General features: G+C 50.5%; 1 protein-coding gene across 4 annotated transcripts in view; it reads right to left on the bottom strand.

Annotated features, from left to right (window-relative positions):
* Nucleotides 1–5,927: 5,927 nt before the first annotated feature.
* The window catches only part of fbxw7 (F-box and WD repeat domain containing 7), an 82,606-nt gene continuing 75,257 nt past the window's right edge, over nucleotides 5,928–13,276 (bottom strand). For all 4 annotated transcript variants that reach the window (XM_056586377.1, XM_056586381.1, XM_056586379.1 and 1 more), the window contains 4 exons: nucleotides 12,231–12,412; nucleotides 10,641–10,866; nucleotides 8,354–8,564; nucleotides 5,928–6,336 (listed from right to left, as the gene is read on the bottom strand). In XM_056586377.1, coding sequence (XP_056442352.1) covers nucleotides 6,068–6,336; nucleotides 8,354–8,564; nucleotides 10,641–10,866; nucleotides 12,231–12,412 — 888 coding nt within the window. In that variant the 3' untranslated portion in view covers nucleotides 5,928–6,067. The remainder of the gene's footprint in view (nucleotides 6,337–8,353; nucleotides 8,565–10,640; nucleotides 10,867–12,230; nucleotides 12,413–13,276) is intronic.

Raw genomic sequence — 13,276 nt, forward strand, 5'->3', positions numbered from 1 at the left:
CAATTGAGCGCTTACAGATCCCTGCCTCCTGCCCTTGATTGGTCAAAACTAATTTCAAGCCAAAGAAAGTGCAACGTTCACCCGGATTAGAGCTTGCCTGCCATCAGACTTTAAATATTAATCAAAAGACCCAAGGCTTAGATAATAATCTAAAAACCCAAGGCTTAGATAATTGTTTAAAGTCTGATTTGTGAGACTACATTGAATCTGATACTTTGAGCATCGGGCCTAGGCACTGCATTCAGACATCTGCCCCTTATCTGGTTCGCTGCATTGAGGTCTAGCTGCGGCACAACAAGTGAAATAAACCCCCATGAAATAGTCCCACTCCTCCAGGACTGTCCATAAGGACCGTCTGTGGAGAGGACGCCAAGCACAACACACAGACATGAATACACACAGGAATGTTTGCCCGTGTGGACACCCCGGCCCACATGGGTCTGAGCTCATCTTGGCCCAACGCCCGAGCGATAGGATGAGTGTGCACTCTGTCGGGCCAGGGACAGAACGCCGAGTCTATAGACTCACACAGGGAAAGACAATTAAGCGCACAGATTTATTGATATTTCTTTGCAAATACTGATGCATACCTACCTGGCATCCGTCCGTTAGAGACAGCCTACTGGGTAGTGTGCTGGCGCCTGCCATTCACGATCACCCACACACTACAGCCGTACAGATGGGCTTTGTAGCAGCCTGAACCTGAACACAAATCCATCATTCTCTCAAACACACACACACAGACACGCACAAGTGCATCTGCCCTGTTCCTACACTCTGCAACTATAGGAAATTACATAACAGCGCCTTCACTGATTGCAGTAGTCCCGATGACTTGTGGCTTGCAGTGGTTTGAATGACGTAAGGTACAAAACATGCAGACATGCCTCACTACACTGAAGACCTCAAAACATGTTCACGTTAGGGTTCCCATACATGTTTACTTCTTTGGCTCTCCAAGGCTGGTTACAGGGTTTATTAAGAAGGAGTAACTAGGGATTATTCAACCGTTGGGCCATTTCACAAAGTACCCAACCCTGCTGGTACAAAGTATTTTTTCCATAGCTGTGGCTTCCCATAATACCACTTCACACTGTGGGAATAACTGTTTGATGCAGATAGCTTAGACCGACTGCCAGTATCTGCCACTTGTTCCAATTAACACCTAGATATATATGCGGAGAAGTGAGAGGGTAAACAATCAAATCTTCCTCAGGATTGGACAAAAAAAATATTCATATCTATAAAATCCTCTATTAGACGCAACAGGGGGGTTGTTTGAGTTTGGGCCAATATCCAGGACTCTATAACCACCGACTACAGATCCCAGCAGTGATTATTGACATCAGAGGGAAAGAAAAAAGGAAAGGAAAGAGGAGAAGCCACTGGGAGGATTACTGCAATGCTGTAAAATAGTGCAGCGCTACAACGGATTACGCTTCGACTTTCTCCACAGTGGAAAATCATTACAGCGAAAGGTGGCCGCGCAAGTCATCCACTCGAATGTTTGAGAATAGGCCTACATCTTTTGAAGAGACTCATCCCCATACACAACACAGACACACACACAAATACACACACAAACTCTCTCACACGCACACACACAGGAGCGACAAGGAAGGGAGCCCAGTGGTGACATTATAGCTCTAAATGTGCCTTACGTACCGGGAGACTATAGCTTGAAGACTCCCCTCACCTTCTGCCCCCCTCCCCATGGGGGACCCAGAATCACCATCTACCTACAGAGTGCTGGAGAGCGGTCAGTGCAATAGAATAATCCCCCTCTGGTTGTGCTGGGGTGGTCCTCGCGATGAGAGCGACCGATATAATCAGCCAGGACTCGACCCCCTAACCATGTGCATTCATGAGGCCATCATGAAGCATTGGGGGTCACCGTGACAACCCAGAAATCTTCACAGTTCCTGTGGTTTAATGTTTTTTTTTTTCTTCTTCTGGTTGTTAGCACAAGGTCAAGGAAAACAGGATTACAGTGAGGGGTGGAATTCCAGGGCGCCGCATCACTTACAGGCCTTTGAGATTCTCCCGTGAACGGAAAGAGCAGCAGCATCGCTCCCGGCCAGGATTACTGAACAAAGATAAACAGGGGGGGGGGGGGTGCGCTCCACACACACACTCACACACGCAACCTACTCCCCCTTGTGACCTTTACTTTTTCGTCATTTAAACCCTTCAGCATTAATCCCATCCATCTTTTGCAGTCCTCCGCCTAAACACAAGTGGTGCAAAAGGAGCATTCCCCATTCCTCCCCGTCCAATGCAACCGTTTTCCTCCTTACATCCATCACGCGTGTGGTTGGGTTGTGCGGCGCGGGCCAAGTCAGCCCCCGCACACTCCTATAGGCTCCATTGTTTCCGAGAGGTGTACTGTGAAGGATAGCAAACATTCGTCAAGTAGGACTGCGGTGCGGACGAGGCGGGAAAGATATAAGGTAGATGAATGGCCAATAACTGGGAGGAAAATAGGATGATTCATCACCTTCACCTTCAGGAAGTTAATTAAGGGGCTGAGAATGGAGAAATATTAATGTATTTCTGTTTGCGATGAGCTCTTCTCCATGAGAAGACTTCCTCAGAGCATTTGATCCAAATAACATAATGAATTGATTTTGAATTACGTCAATGATTTTTCCCAATGTTCCGACCTCCATGTCGGCCAATGTTTTGACTCAAAAAATATATGGTACACAAAAACTATTAGTATTTATAGCTCGGTGTAGCAACGAGTAACCCTTGCTCTTCATTCGTGTCTATAGGACCACTCTCGACAACGCAGAACAGCTGCTTGCGCTACACGGTGTAGCAATGGCCTGGGAACAAACAAGCATGCTGAGGTAACCTTGCCAACCGAAGAGGAAATTCCCCCAACGTGTCCATTCATGTTAGGATGCAGCGCCTTCACCGTTCTCTCACAATAGCTCTACTATGGTAGCGCGAGCGCACCTTCTGACTGAGGAAGAGAGGGAGCCATCGCTAAGCAACGGGAGACCGTGAAGCGGACTTCTATATATACACGCGCCCCTGGACCACGGTGTGCATGTGGGCAGCATGCTGCTGATGCTGGTTGTAAACGCCACACGTAATTACACACCACAAACATAGCGTAATCACTGAGTATTGAGCTGAACAAGCCGTTTGAAAAGGTGCGATGAACTGTCAAAGATAAAGCAATGCTAGAATTGCTTTTGAATGTTTTTTTTTTTTCCTGTGTGTCTATAAAGATTTCCAGAAAATGTTCTGCATAATGTTGTGTGGCGAGTAAATATGTTTTGATGTTTGCTACGTGTATTAAGGAAAACACTTTTAGAATTCTTCGAAGGGCATTTTAAGACGGAATAAAAGGGAACTGTAATCGCTGAAAACATGGACGTGTAAACTGTATATTCCAAGTGTTTTTCTACAGACTCGAGTTTGGCACACACACGGACGAAAAAACTGACGAGGGAAAAGCTTGCAATGAAAAAGAAAAACCCACGTTTTATTGCACTTAAGTTATAAGAAAATAAAAATTCTAAGTAAATCAAACAAATACACAATCCCTTTAAGGTTTTTTTACTGTCTGTTCTTTTTTTTGCCAGGCAGTTTACATGAACCAGAAAAAACAAAAAAAAATGAACAACATCGTAACACCTGCAAAGCAGATGTGATTTCTCAAACCGGACCATAAATTAAACAGAGGGAGAAAACCAGGTAGAAGATCCAGAGCAAGATTCGTTTTCTTTTTTTCCTTTGTTTAATATACAGTGTTATACCACTTTCACAGTTCAGCTCGCCTTGTGATTCCTGGGGGGGAGGGGGTGGGATGGAGGCCGCTCGCTCTGACTCCCCGAGCGCCTCCCGTTCGCTCGGTCACTGCTCGGCGAGATCACTTGTTGCGTTGGAGCCGCTCAAAAAAAGCATGTGACACTATAAACCGGCGCGTCCCCGTGAGCACGTAGACTCCTGGCGTTTTGTCTCTATATGCTCGCGATGGCGTCCGCTGTTTTTGGGATGCGAACTCACCGGGACTTTTGAACCGGTAAAAGAAAAACAAAAACAATCTTTTTCCTTTTTTTCATTTGATCTCTTCTGCCAAGTGCCGTTTGTAATTTCCCCTCAAGAGCAGGCCGTCAGAGCTCTCGACCCAAGGAATGCGTTTAGGTTTGCCCAGAAACACTCTAACACACACACACACACACAAACACACACGCACCCACAAACACAAACACGCACGCACACAGACACGCAGCCCTCTTACTCATCACCTCGTCTCGACCTCTCGGCTCTCCTGTCTGTTGGACATCCAGCCTCGTGGAGGCACGTTTGGCTCAAGTTTCAGTGGCAAATAAACAAACGAAGAAAACAATGCAAAAAAAACAACAAAAACCCACCAACAAACAAAACACAAACAACCCGGGATGGTATCTGTCACGTTTTGTTTTCCTATTTGCTCGTTTTATTTTATATTTTTCTGCATGTCCTCCATGTCTTTTTTAAAAAGTCCAAACTAAATGAGTTCACCTTGGAATTTCGCCTGGGACTAAAACGTCACAGCAAGTAAAAGTTCAATCCTCTGTTCCGTCCATCTAGCAGCATAAATACAGTTTGGCCACTGGTAAAAAACAAAAACAAAACAAGAAACACAGTACTTGGGAAGGGGGAGGAGCAGGGAGAGGTGGGGGGCAAGAAGGGGGTGGGGGTATTCGGAAAAAAACTCACTTCCTCTGACTTCACTTCCTCTGACCACAGCAGGCCGTCTGAGGAGACGCCTGAACCCTTTTTGAAAATCCTGGACAGCACGTGTTCATGAGGAGACTGAGCTCCCAAACTTGCGCACCCCCCCCCCCCCGAAAAAAAATTGTGTCAAAAACTATAATAACAGCGGAGTAGGCTCTAATACTGCCATGCGTTGCCATGGGCAACCGTGAGACTGAGGAAAAGGCTTCCTTTTTCTTATGCTGAACTGAACGTTGAAACGCGATTCACAGTTGTGTTTTGGTGTGATATTATGTGACAAAATAAAAACACAAGGGAGAAAAAAATAAAATAATGTGCGTAAATAAAAACGGAAAAACCCCCAAACGGAACTGGAGTGACAAGTTAGTGGGCGGGGGCCAACTGTATAACCCCCCAACCCTTCTCCTTAACCTAGTTTTTGAAACAAGAGAGAGTGTGTGTGTGCACCACCTTTCCCCACCAAACATATCTGCTCCTAGAATAGTTCCCCTTTCTCAATCTCCTGTGTACCATTTGTTGCTTGTGTGACCTTGTGTGTGACTGTGTTTCTGTCTGTGTGTGTCTGACTGTATGTCTGTGCTTGCGTCTGTGTGTGTGTGTGTGTGTCTGTCTGTCAAGCATGGGTGGGGTGGAGGGGAGAGGGAAGGATAGAAAATAATATATCTTTATACATCTCAGCATCCTGTCTGTCAGCTTTATGTGAAGGAAAGTCTCAGTGAAGCCGTTGACTTCAGAAGAGTCACTCTTCCTCGTCATGCTCCTCCTCTTCCTCAGGGGGGGGGGTGGGTGGGGGGGAGGAGGAGGGGGGCGTCGACCAATCAGGGCTCCTCCGCCACCTCCCGTGCCGGGTCGACCCCCTCCTCTCTGATCTCATGCAGGCGAGTGCGGCGGCTTAGATGAGTGGCGGTCAGTGGATGGCAGCTGGGTGGGTCTCCTCCTCAGTTAGGTTGGCCAATAGGAGGACAGGAAGGGCGGTTCCAACCGGTGGTCTTCCTGGAGGGAACCGGACTGCCGGACAGTAGTGTGGACAGCCTTGGGGGGGGTGGGGGGGTGGGGGGGGGAGAACCGGCCGAGGCGAGCTAGTGTCGGGCTAGTGTCGATTTGGGGTGAGCTTTTCAAATCTTCCCAGCATCCCCACTTCACCCTGCCTCGCAGTCCTCCCCCCCCCCCCCCCCCCCCCCCCCCACGCCCCATACACCCTGCTCTGTATTGTGTGTTTGTGTGTGTGCGTTTCCATCCTCCACACGCCCTCCTCCGCCCCCCTGGGTCTCTTCCTCCCCACTTCTTCGTCCTCTTCTGCTGCTGCTGCTGCTGCTGCTGCTGCTGCCCCGCCTCACTTCATGTCCACGTCAAAGTCCAGGACCAGCAGCTTGGTCTCCTCGGTGCCGTTGCGGCTGCCCACCGCGCACACCAGCTTGGTGTTGGAGGCCCGGATGCGCCACACCACGCCGCCGCTGCCGCCGCTCTCCAGGGTGACCAGGTTGCGGATGAACTCGCCCGTCTTCAGGTCCCACAGCTTGACGGTGCCGTCGTCCGAGCTGGTGATCACAAAGTTCTTGTTGAACTGCAGGCACGTCACGGCGCTCTGGTGCTTGTGGGGCCCTGGGGGGGAGAGAGGCAAAGGGAGGCAAGGTCAGGGAAGGACCACCGCCGCATTCACATGGGTCATGATGAGGAGAACAATAGGGACGGTAATAATAATAATGATGGTCGTAATAATAATGGCAACAAATGACTACCAGCAATAAAATACACTGAAATTAAAGCCCATAAAGAAAATAGTAACATAAACTAGAATAACGATGACAATAATGACAACAACAATGACCATGATTTGGTTAGCCCTTACCCTAAACCTGAGCTTATTTCTGTATGGATCTAAATGCAAGCGCTATTTTTTTCTACTTTTGGCTACCAAAGGCAAAATGATGCTCCAACATGCAGGTGAGGAAACCGCTGAGTCGTCAACACCTTGTCTGAGAGAGTGAGTGAGAGAGTGAGAGAGAGAGTGAGAGAGGGGCGATGGGAGGGCGTGGCCAGGTGCGGAGGGGAGAGGAGCAACCGATACTGCAGCTACTACTGCGACGCGGCCATGCTGACACTGCAGGTGTGTTTATTTGTTGCCGTCGGTAACCCAACACCCTAAGACTGGGGAGTGCCGCCGGTTGTTTTGCCTGCTTGACGAAACTCAAACACACACAACCACAACCACACAACCACCGCCCTCTTTAACACCCCCTGCGTCCCCCAGCCGCTGCATCCTCATGAGACCCAAGGGAGTGCAGCTACTCTGATTTCCCTACAGGCGGGGAAATGATATCGGAATATAAATCAATTAAGGCTTCGGCAAACCTAAAGTGCCTGCAACACAACCAATGGAAGAGCCACCTCTTTCCATTTAATCCCCTGATTGTGTTTTTCTAGGGAGAAGCACACGGCTGCCAAATTGCAATACAAATGCGGGATTGTTCGTTAGCGAGGCTGTTTGTTTCCCTTGTTTCTTCTCCCTTTGCGTTAATTGGAAGGGTTTACAAAACCCCTTTTCCCCGGCTCCACCCCCAGCCCTCGGGTGGGGGTGGGTGGCTCACGCTCTGAGCGACGGAGGCTGTTTCGGCGGCCTATTGTCTTTATCTAAACACACTAATGAACAGCACACAAATTGCCCGCTGACCTAATTATGTGACCTACAAAAACTAAAAAGAAAAAAGAACCTCCCCCATCAGCTGCTCTCTCTCTCGCTGTGCCCCGACCCTTCACAACCCCTCTCTCGCTCTCTTCACAAGAGACACCTCCTCTCCCCTGATCTCCTCCCCCCACCCCCCCCCACCTCACCCTCCAAACCCCATGCCCCCTACCACTCATCCCCTTCCCTTTCATCCCCCCCCCCCTCGCCTCTCTCGCGGGGGCTTCCCTTTGTGCTGCACGTCCCGGTTTGGGATGGAACAATCGGAATAAATCGTCTAGGGCTTCCTAACGGGGGCTTTGGAGGGAGCGGGGCGCAGATGTGGGGGGCCATTAGGCGGGCACCGAGGCCCGGGCGGGTAGAGGGGCGGGGTGCGACGGTTCTGAATCTCAGGCGCTACATTTTGTATCTTTCCTTCTCCATAGATATCCCGCCTGCTCATCTCAGAGATATTGTCTTCCGAATCTTTTCTTTCTTGAGATGAAACTTCAAGAAAGAATATAAAAGGAAAACCAAAAAATAAATCTAAATTCCCTGCCTGTAAACCAAAATGCATTTCTCCAGTACTGTGAACTACGATGAATCCCCGCTAATTGTAACATTTAGAAAATAAAATCGCACCAGGCAATTCAGTGCCTGTATTAGAAGACTCCCCTTCCTGTGCAGCCAAGCGTAGCATTTAAGCGTGGGCCAGAATAAAAACACAACATCTCCGCCGTTTCGGATCAATGTGTAATTCCCCTCACGCACGGGCCGCTGGTTCTGGAGCCTTCCCCCACGGCCCGAGCACTGTTCCACCGCTTGGTCGCCCTCCAAGAAAACAAAGCCCTTTTCAAAAACCATTTCTAGCCCAGCCACAAAGCCATCCCCCCCCCCCCCCCTACCCAGCCCCGGCCCGGGTCCTGTCGGCTGGCCGGTTCTCTGGGACGGGCTCACCTTGCAGGGTCTGCAGGCACTGGCCCGTCTTGATGTCCCAGATCTTGACGGTGGAGTCGGCGTTGCCGGACACCAGGATGTTGTCCTTGAGCTCCATGCCGCTGGTGAGCGACTGGTGGCCCGTCAGCGTGTGGATGCAGTTCCCCGTCTCCACGTCCCACACGCGGATGGACGTATCCAGGGAGCCACTCACCACGTGGATGCTGTCAAACTACACACACACACACACACACACACACACACACACACAGAAAGACAGGTCAGGTTTTACTGATCATGTTAATAGAACAGCGGGCAGTGGTGGTCACACTTCCACTTCTTAATGTATGCACCTTGATCACCAAGCCAAATTCCTGGTTGGTGTAAAATCCTTCTTGGCAATTAAATCCTTTCTGATTCTGATTGTACGAGTAACAAGTAGCCAACCACCCACTGACCCACCACACCCACAGCAGAGAACAGCATGGGGACCGTAGACTGGGGGATGTGTTTACTGTTTGATGGTGACTGATAAAAAAACAAATCGATATCTGATTATCTAACAATAAGCAACACTGAGACTTCAGTAGTGTAGGTCAGAGACAATATATGTAGTCATTGGACACAATACACAAAATAATTTGTATTTATATTCATAGGCTATAGATTGAATTAATAGGAAATTCAAGGTTGGCTGGACAAACAACACCCACAAATAAAACGGTAAACAGTGTAACATCGGAATAATAAATACGCCAACTATCACAGCCTGTCTTACAACACAATGACAGACAACCTATCAGAGCCCGTCTTACAACACAATGACCGACAAGCTATCACAGCCTGTCTTACAACACAATGACAGACAACCTATCAGAGCCTGACTTACTACCCAATGACAGACAACCTATCAGAGCCTGTCTTACAACACAATGACAGACAACCTATCAGAGCCTGACTTACTACCCAATGACAGACAACCTATCACAGCCTGTCTTACAACACACTGACAGTACATAGCCTATTGCAGTACACAACCTTTCAACGTGGGAGGTGCAAGGTTGATGGGACGGGTGGAAAATGCACAGTCATCACCCAGACTGGATCAGGGCACGTCGTCGAGGGCATAGGGGTCATCGCACACTCACACTGTATGTGTGTGTGTGTGTGTGTGTGCGCTCATGAACGCTGTGTGTGTGCGCAGTTTGGTAGGGGAATTGCATTACGATAAATTAAATAAACCTTTAAAAAGTGCATGGAAGAGAAAGGGCACTGGGTTAAGAATTGACCCGTAAAATGGCTCGTCTCCAACACAGTCGGATGAACTAAAGTTCCTCTGCTCTAGGAGAGAACACTCAAAGATACAGAGAGTCAATCTTTTGAGTAAAAAAAGAAAAAGAATAGCGCGGGGCCTTGGGGGTTCGTTCTTCACGGGAACACGGTATTGCACTGCAAGGAATAGACAGAACATTCTGGACTACAATAACCACCCAGCGGATTTGTACCATGTTTTGAACAACATTGCGGTGTAGTCCACATTGGCCAGTCCCTTTGAGATAAGACCCTGGGTGTCCTCATCCATCACCGGCTCACTGAAAGCCACGGCAGGATTTAGGAGAGGAATAGTTCACCGGCCCGTCGATGCCCAAAATCGTTTGGGAAATAATTGTGTTTACCTCTGTTCCCTCTCCACCGGTGGCTGGTGCTGACTGATGTGACGCATGCACCCGCTGAACTAATGATGAGGCCGACCTAATGGCAGGGAGCAGGGGTGGGGGGGGGGGGGGGGGGGGGGGGGGGGGGGCGAGCGGTTCAAAATGGCTGCTCCTCTCGCAATTACACCGCACTCAATTATACAAGGGACGGGAGGGGCTAACCGCTGAAGACGTCACAGGAAAGACTAATATTTCATCGTTTTACTATTAACCCTTTCAAAAGTCTCTTTAAAACTTTATGAATTGCTCCCATAAAAGTCCGGTACCACCTTTCACTAGCTTTGGCGTATACCTATTGAGTTGTGCCAACCATGACGGCTCAACGGGCAACGCATGGCGACACCACTGCTGGGGTTAGGGGTACAATCCCCGGTTCAGAATCCCACCCACGCAAGCCAACAAATGTGTGCACCAACACAATTTCACATCCATGTATGTACGGATAAAAGGGTCCAAAAGAGAACACACACACGCGTCATTCCACCACAACTCTCTTGGCATTCCCGGAATGGACGACCAGCGGTAACCAGCGCCCAGCAGGGACCAGTAGCGGGGGGGGGGGGGGGGGGGGGGGGGCGGTAGGGCGGGCTCACCTGGAGCGAGTACACCCGGTTGGTGTGTCCCTGCAGCGTGTGCAGGCAGGTCTCCGTCTCCGGGTCCCACACCTTGACCATGAAGTCGTAGGCGCCGCTGACCACGCGGCGCCCGTCGTACTGCACGCAGCGCACCGCCGCCACATGGCCCATGAGCACGTGCAGACACTGGCCCGTCTCGATGTCCCACACGCGCAGCGTGGCGTCACGGGAGCCGCTCACCACCCTGAGGGAGGGAGGGAGGGAGGGAGGGAGGGAGGGAGGAAGGGATGGAAGGAGGGAGGGAGGGAAAGAAGAAGAAGAGCCTTAGATTACTCCAGTTGAGGCTTGTGCGGAGCTTTGCTCAGGATACACAGTCTTTCAGTAGTGAGTCACGGCGTTGCCCTGCTACAGGAGATCATTGTGAAATGTTGGTATGGCGGCGTTCCTTAGGCTCCTCGGTGTTGAGCAACACATCTGCCTTTGACTCCCGGGGCCTCCTCTTCCCCCACGCCCGACCGCAGCGGATAATAAAAAGGGCAGGTGCTCACATTATATACGTCCCTGCCTCCACACAGCCAAACCGCCCATCGCTGCATTATTCATGTCCATACTCGAGGACACAAAAAACATACCGCAGACCTCACTCGACACAGTGTGTGTGTGTGTGTGTGTGACGGTGACAGAATGGGGCATGTTGCCCTTTTCGGTAACAAAGTGCCTCGCAGCCCAACGTCAAAGGAGCCACCACCATCCCCCCCCCCACCACACACACACACACACACACACACACACACACACACACACACACACACACACACACACACACACACACACACACACACACACACACACACACACACACACACACACACACACACACACACACACACACACACACACACACACACACTGCTGTCAGCAGCCATGTTCTCCTGCTCTGTGAGCAATCAAACGCTAGGGAGAGACCTCGGAGGGCCCCGAGGCGGCAGAGGCGTCTCTGGAGTGCTGTAGAGTGAGTCAATGGAGTGAGCGGCTTACCCCGCGACAGCAGCTCACCGTCAGGGGCTGCGTGGCGGCTGGTGCATGGTGGGTAATGTTATCCTGTATGCGCGTTGCCTCAGAGGCCTGCTCCCTTGGTGTAATAAGGCGGGAGGGAGGGAGGGCTGGGGGGGGGGGCCTGGGTGGATTCTGTAGTGGAAAAGCCTCACCGGGGAGCGGGCTTGTTAATAAAGCCTTTGATGGAAACCTGTCGCAATGTTTTCCACATCGACTCTGAAAACACCAAATAAACGCGCTGATGAAAGGTTGGAGGACACAATGTGGAGTGTGCCAGGCTACATGTTGTGCGGATAGCGTCGACTGCTAGAAGTGTTGTGCCCCCAGTAGCCTTGTTTGGCAATTCATTTATTTCATCGCCGGCGACAAAAGCTAAACCGACACTCGAGTGCCAACGCATAGCGCCGGGGCAGACGCGTACGCTAACCCCAATCAGAGAGCGAGGCATGCGTTTCTCCCGTCACTCTGACTGACGGCCCCGGGGGGAAGCGAACCCTGTGACACTGCGGGGGGGTTGGGCGGGGGGGGTTGGGGGGAGTGTGGTGGCCGTACCTCTTCTCGTGCAGGTGCATGCAGCGTACTGTTGAGGTATGCCCGTAGAGGGTGTGGATACATTCTCCCGTCTCCGCGTCCCACACCTTGAGCGTGCGGTCGGTGGAGCCGCTGATGATGATGTTGTCCCTCATCTGGGACGACCACACGCCGCCCGTGTGGCCCACCAGGGTCCGCAAACACTGGAGGGAGAGAGAACACACACACACAAACACCATCGATAAACAAGACGACGTTGGGGAAATATTGGATGCAAACATGACGTTTACATAGCATTCGGCGGTCGCTTTTAAAAACAACACCATCAGAGTTGGAGTAAACACCAAAAATGTCTGGTAGAAATACAACAGCTACAGGATTCGGATTCGTTTGCAGATCATCATTTCCATTTGGTTTATTTATTATATACAACTATAAATATTGGACGTTTTATTTGGGAAAAGAGCATAGCTTGCTGCGCCCTTATTGGTGGGTCCACTGCCCCCCCCCCATCTGCTATGCCCTTTCCCCCGCCGATCAAATGATTGTTTAATTATCGTTGTACCAGTGCAAGCGAGGGCTCTCATATCAAAAGGGCTCTGAGAAGTGCCATTACCAGCCCAACGGATGCATTACCCCTAATTAGCCAAAGCAGATGAGCTATTGATCACAGCGGTTACAGCAATCTTTTCTGATCAATTGGATTCCCGGCTACGCCCTTTGGCCCGTTCACACTCCCAATCTAATTATCCCTAATATCTTCAATTAACATGTCTGAGGGGGTGGCACGTGGCTTCTCATTGGCTGTTAAGTTCGGTCCGGACCGTGGTCTATCGGATCACCCTGCGGCTGGGGCCGGGGCGATGCAGAGCGCCGAGAGGTGTTTTACCGCAGCAGCAGCAAAATGAGGAAGACGCATCGTCTCCGCCTCCCCGCCCTCCGGCCCTCTTTGGATGGAGAGAACCCATTCACTGACTCGCTCATTAAGGTCATTTACCGTCAGCCGGCTGATGTGACGTGACCTTACCGCCGGCCTCACTGCGACGTTAAAGAGCCCTGCCTGCCGT

This window comes from Gadus chalcogrammus, chromosome 3 (genome assembly GCF_026213295.1).
Source record: "Gadus chalcogrammus isolate NIFS_2021 chromosome 3, NIFS_Gcha_1.0, whole genome shotgun sequence".
Taxonomy (NCBI): domain Eukaryota; kingdom Metazoa; phylum Chordata; class Actinopteri; order Gadiformes; family Gadidae; genus Gadus; species Gadus chalcogrammus.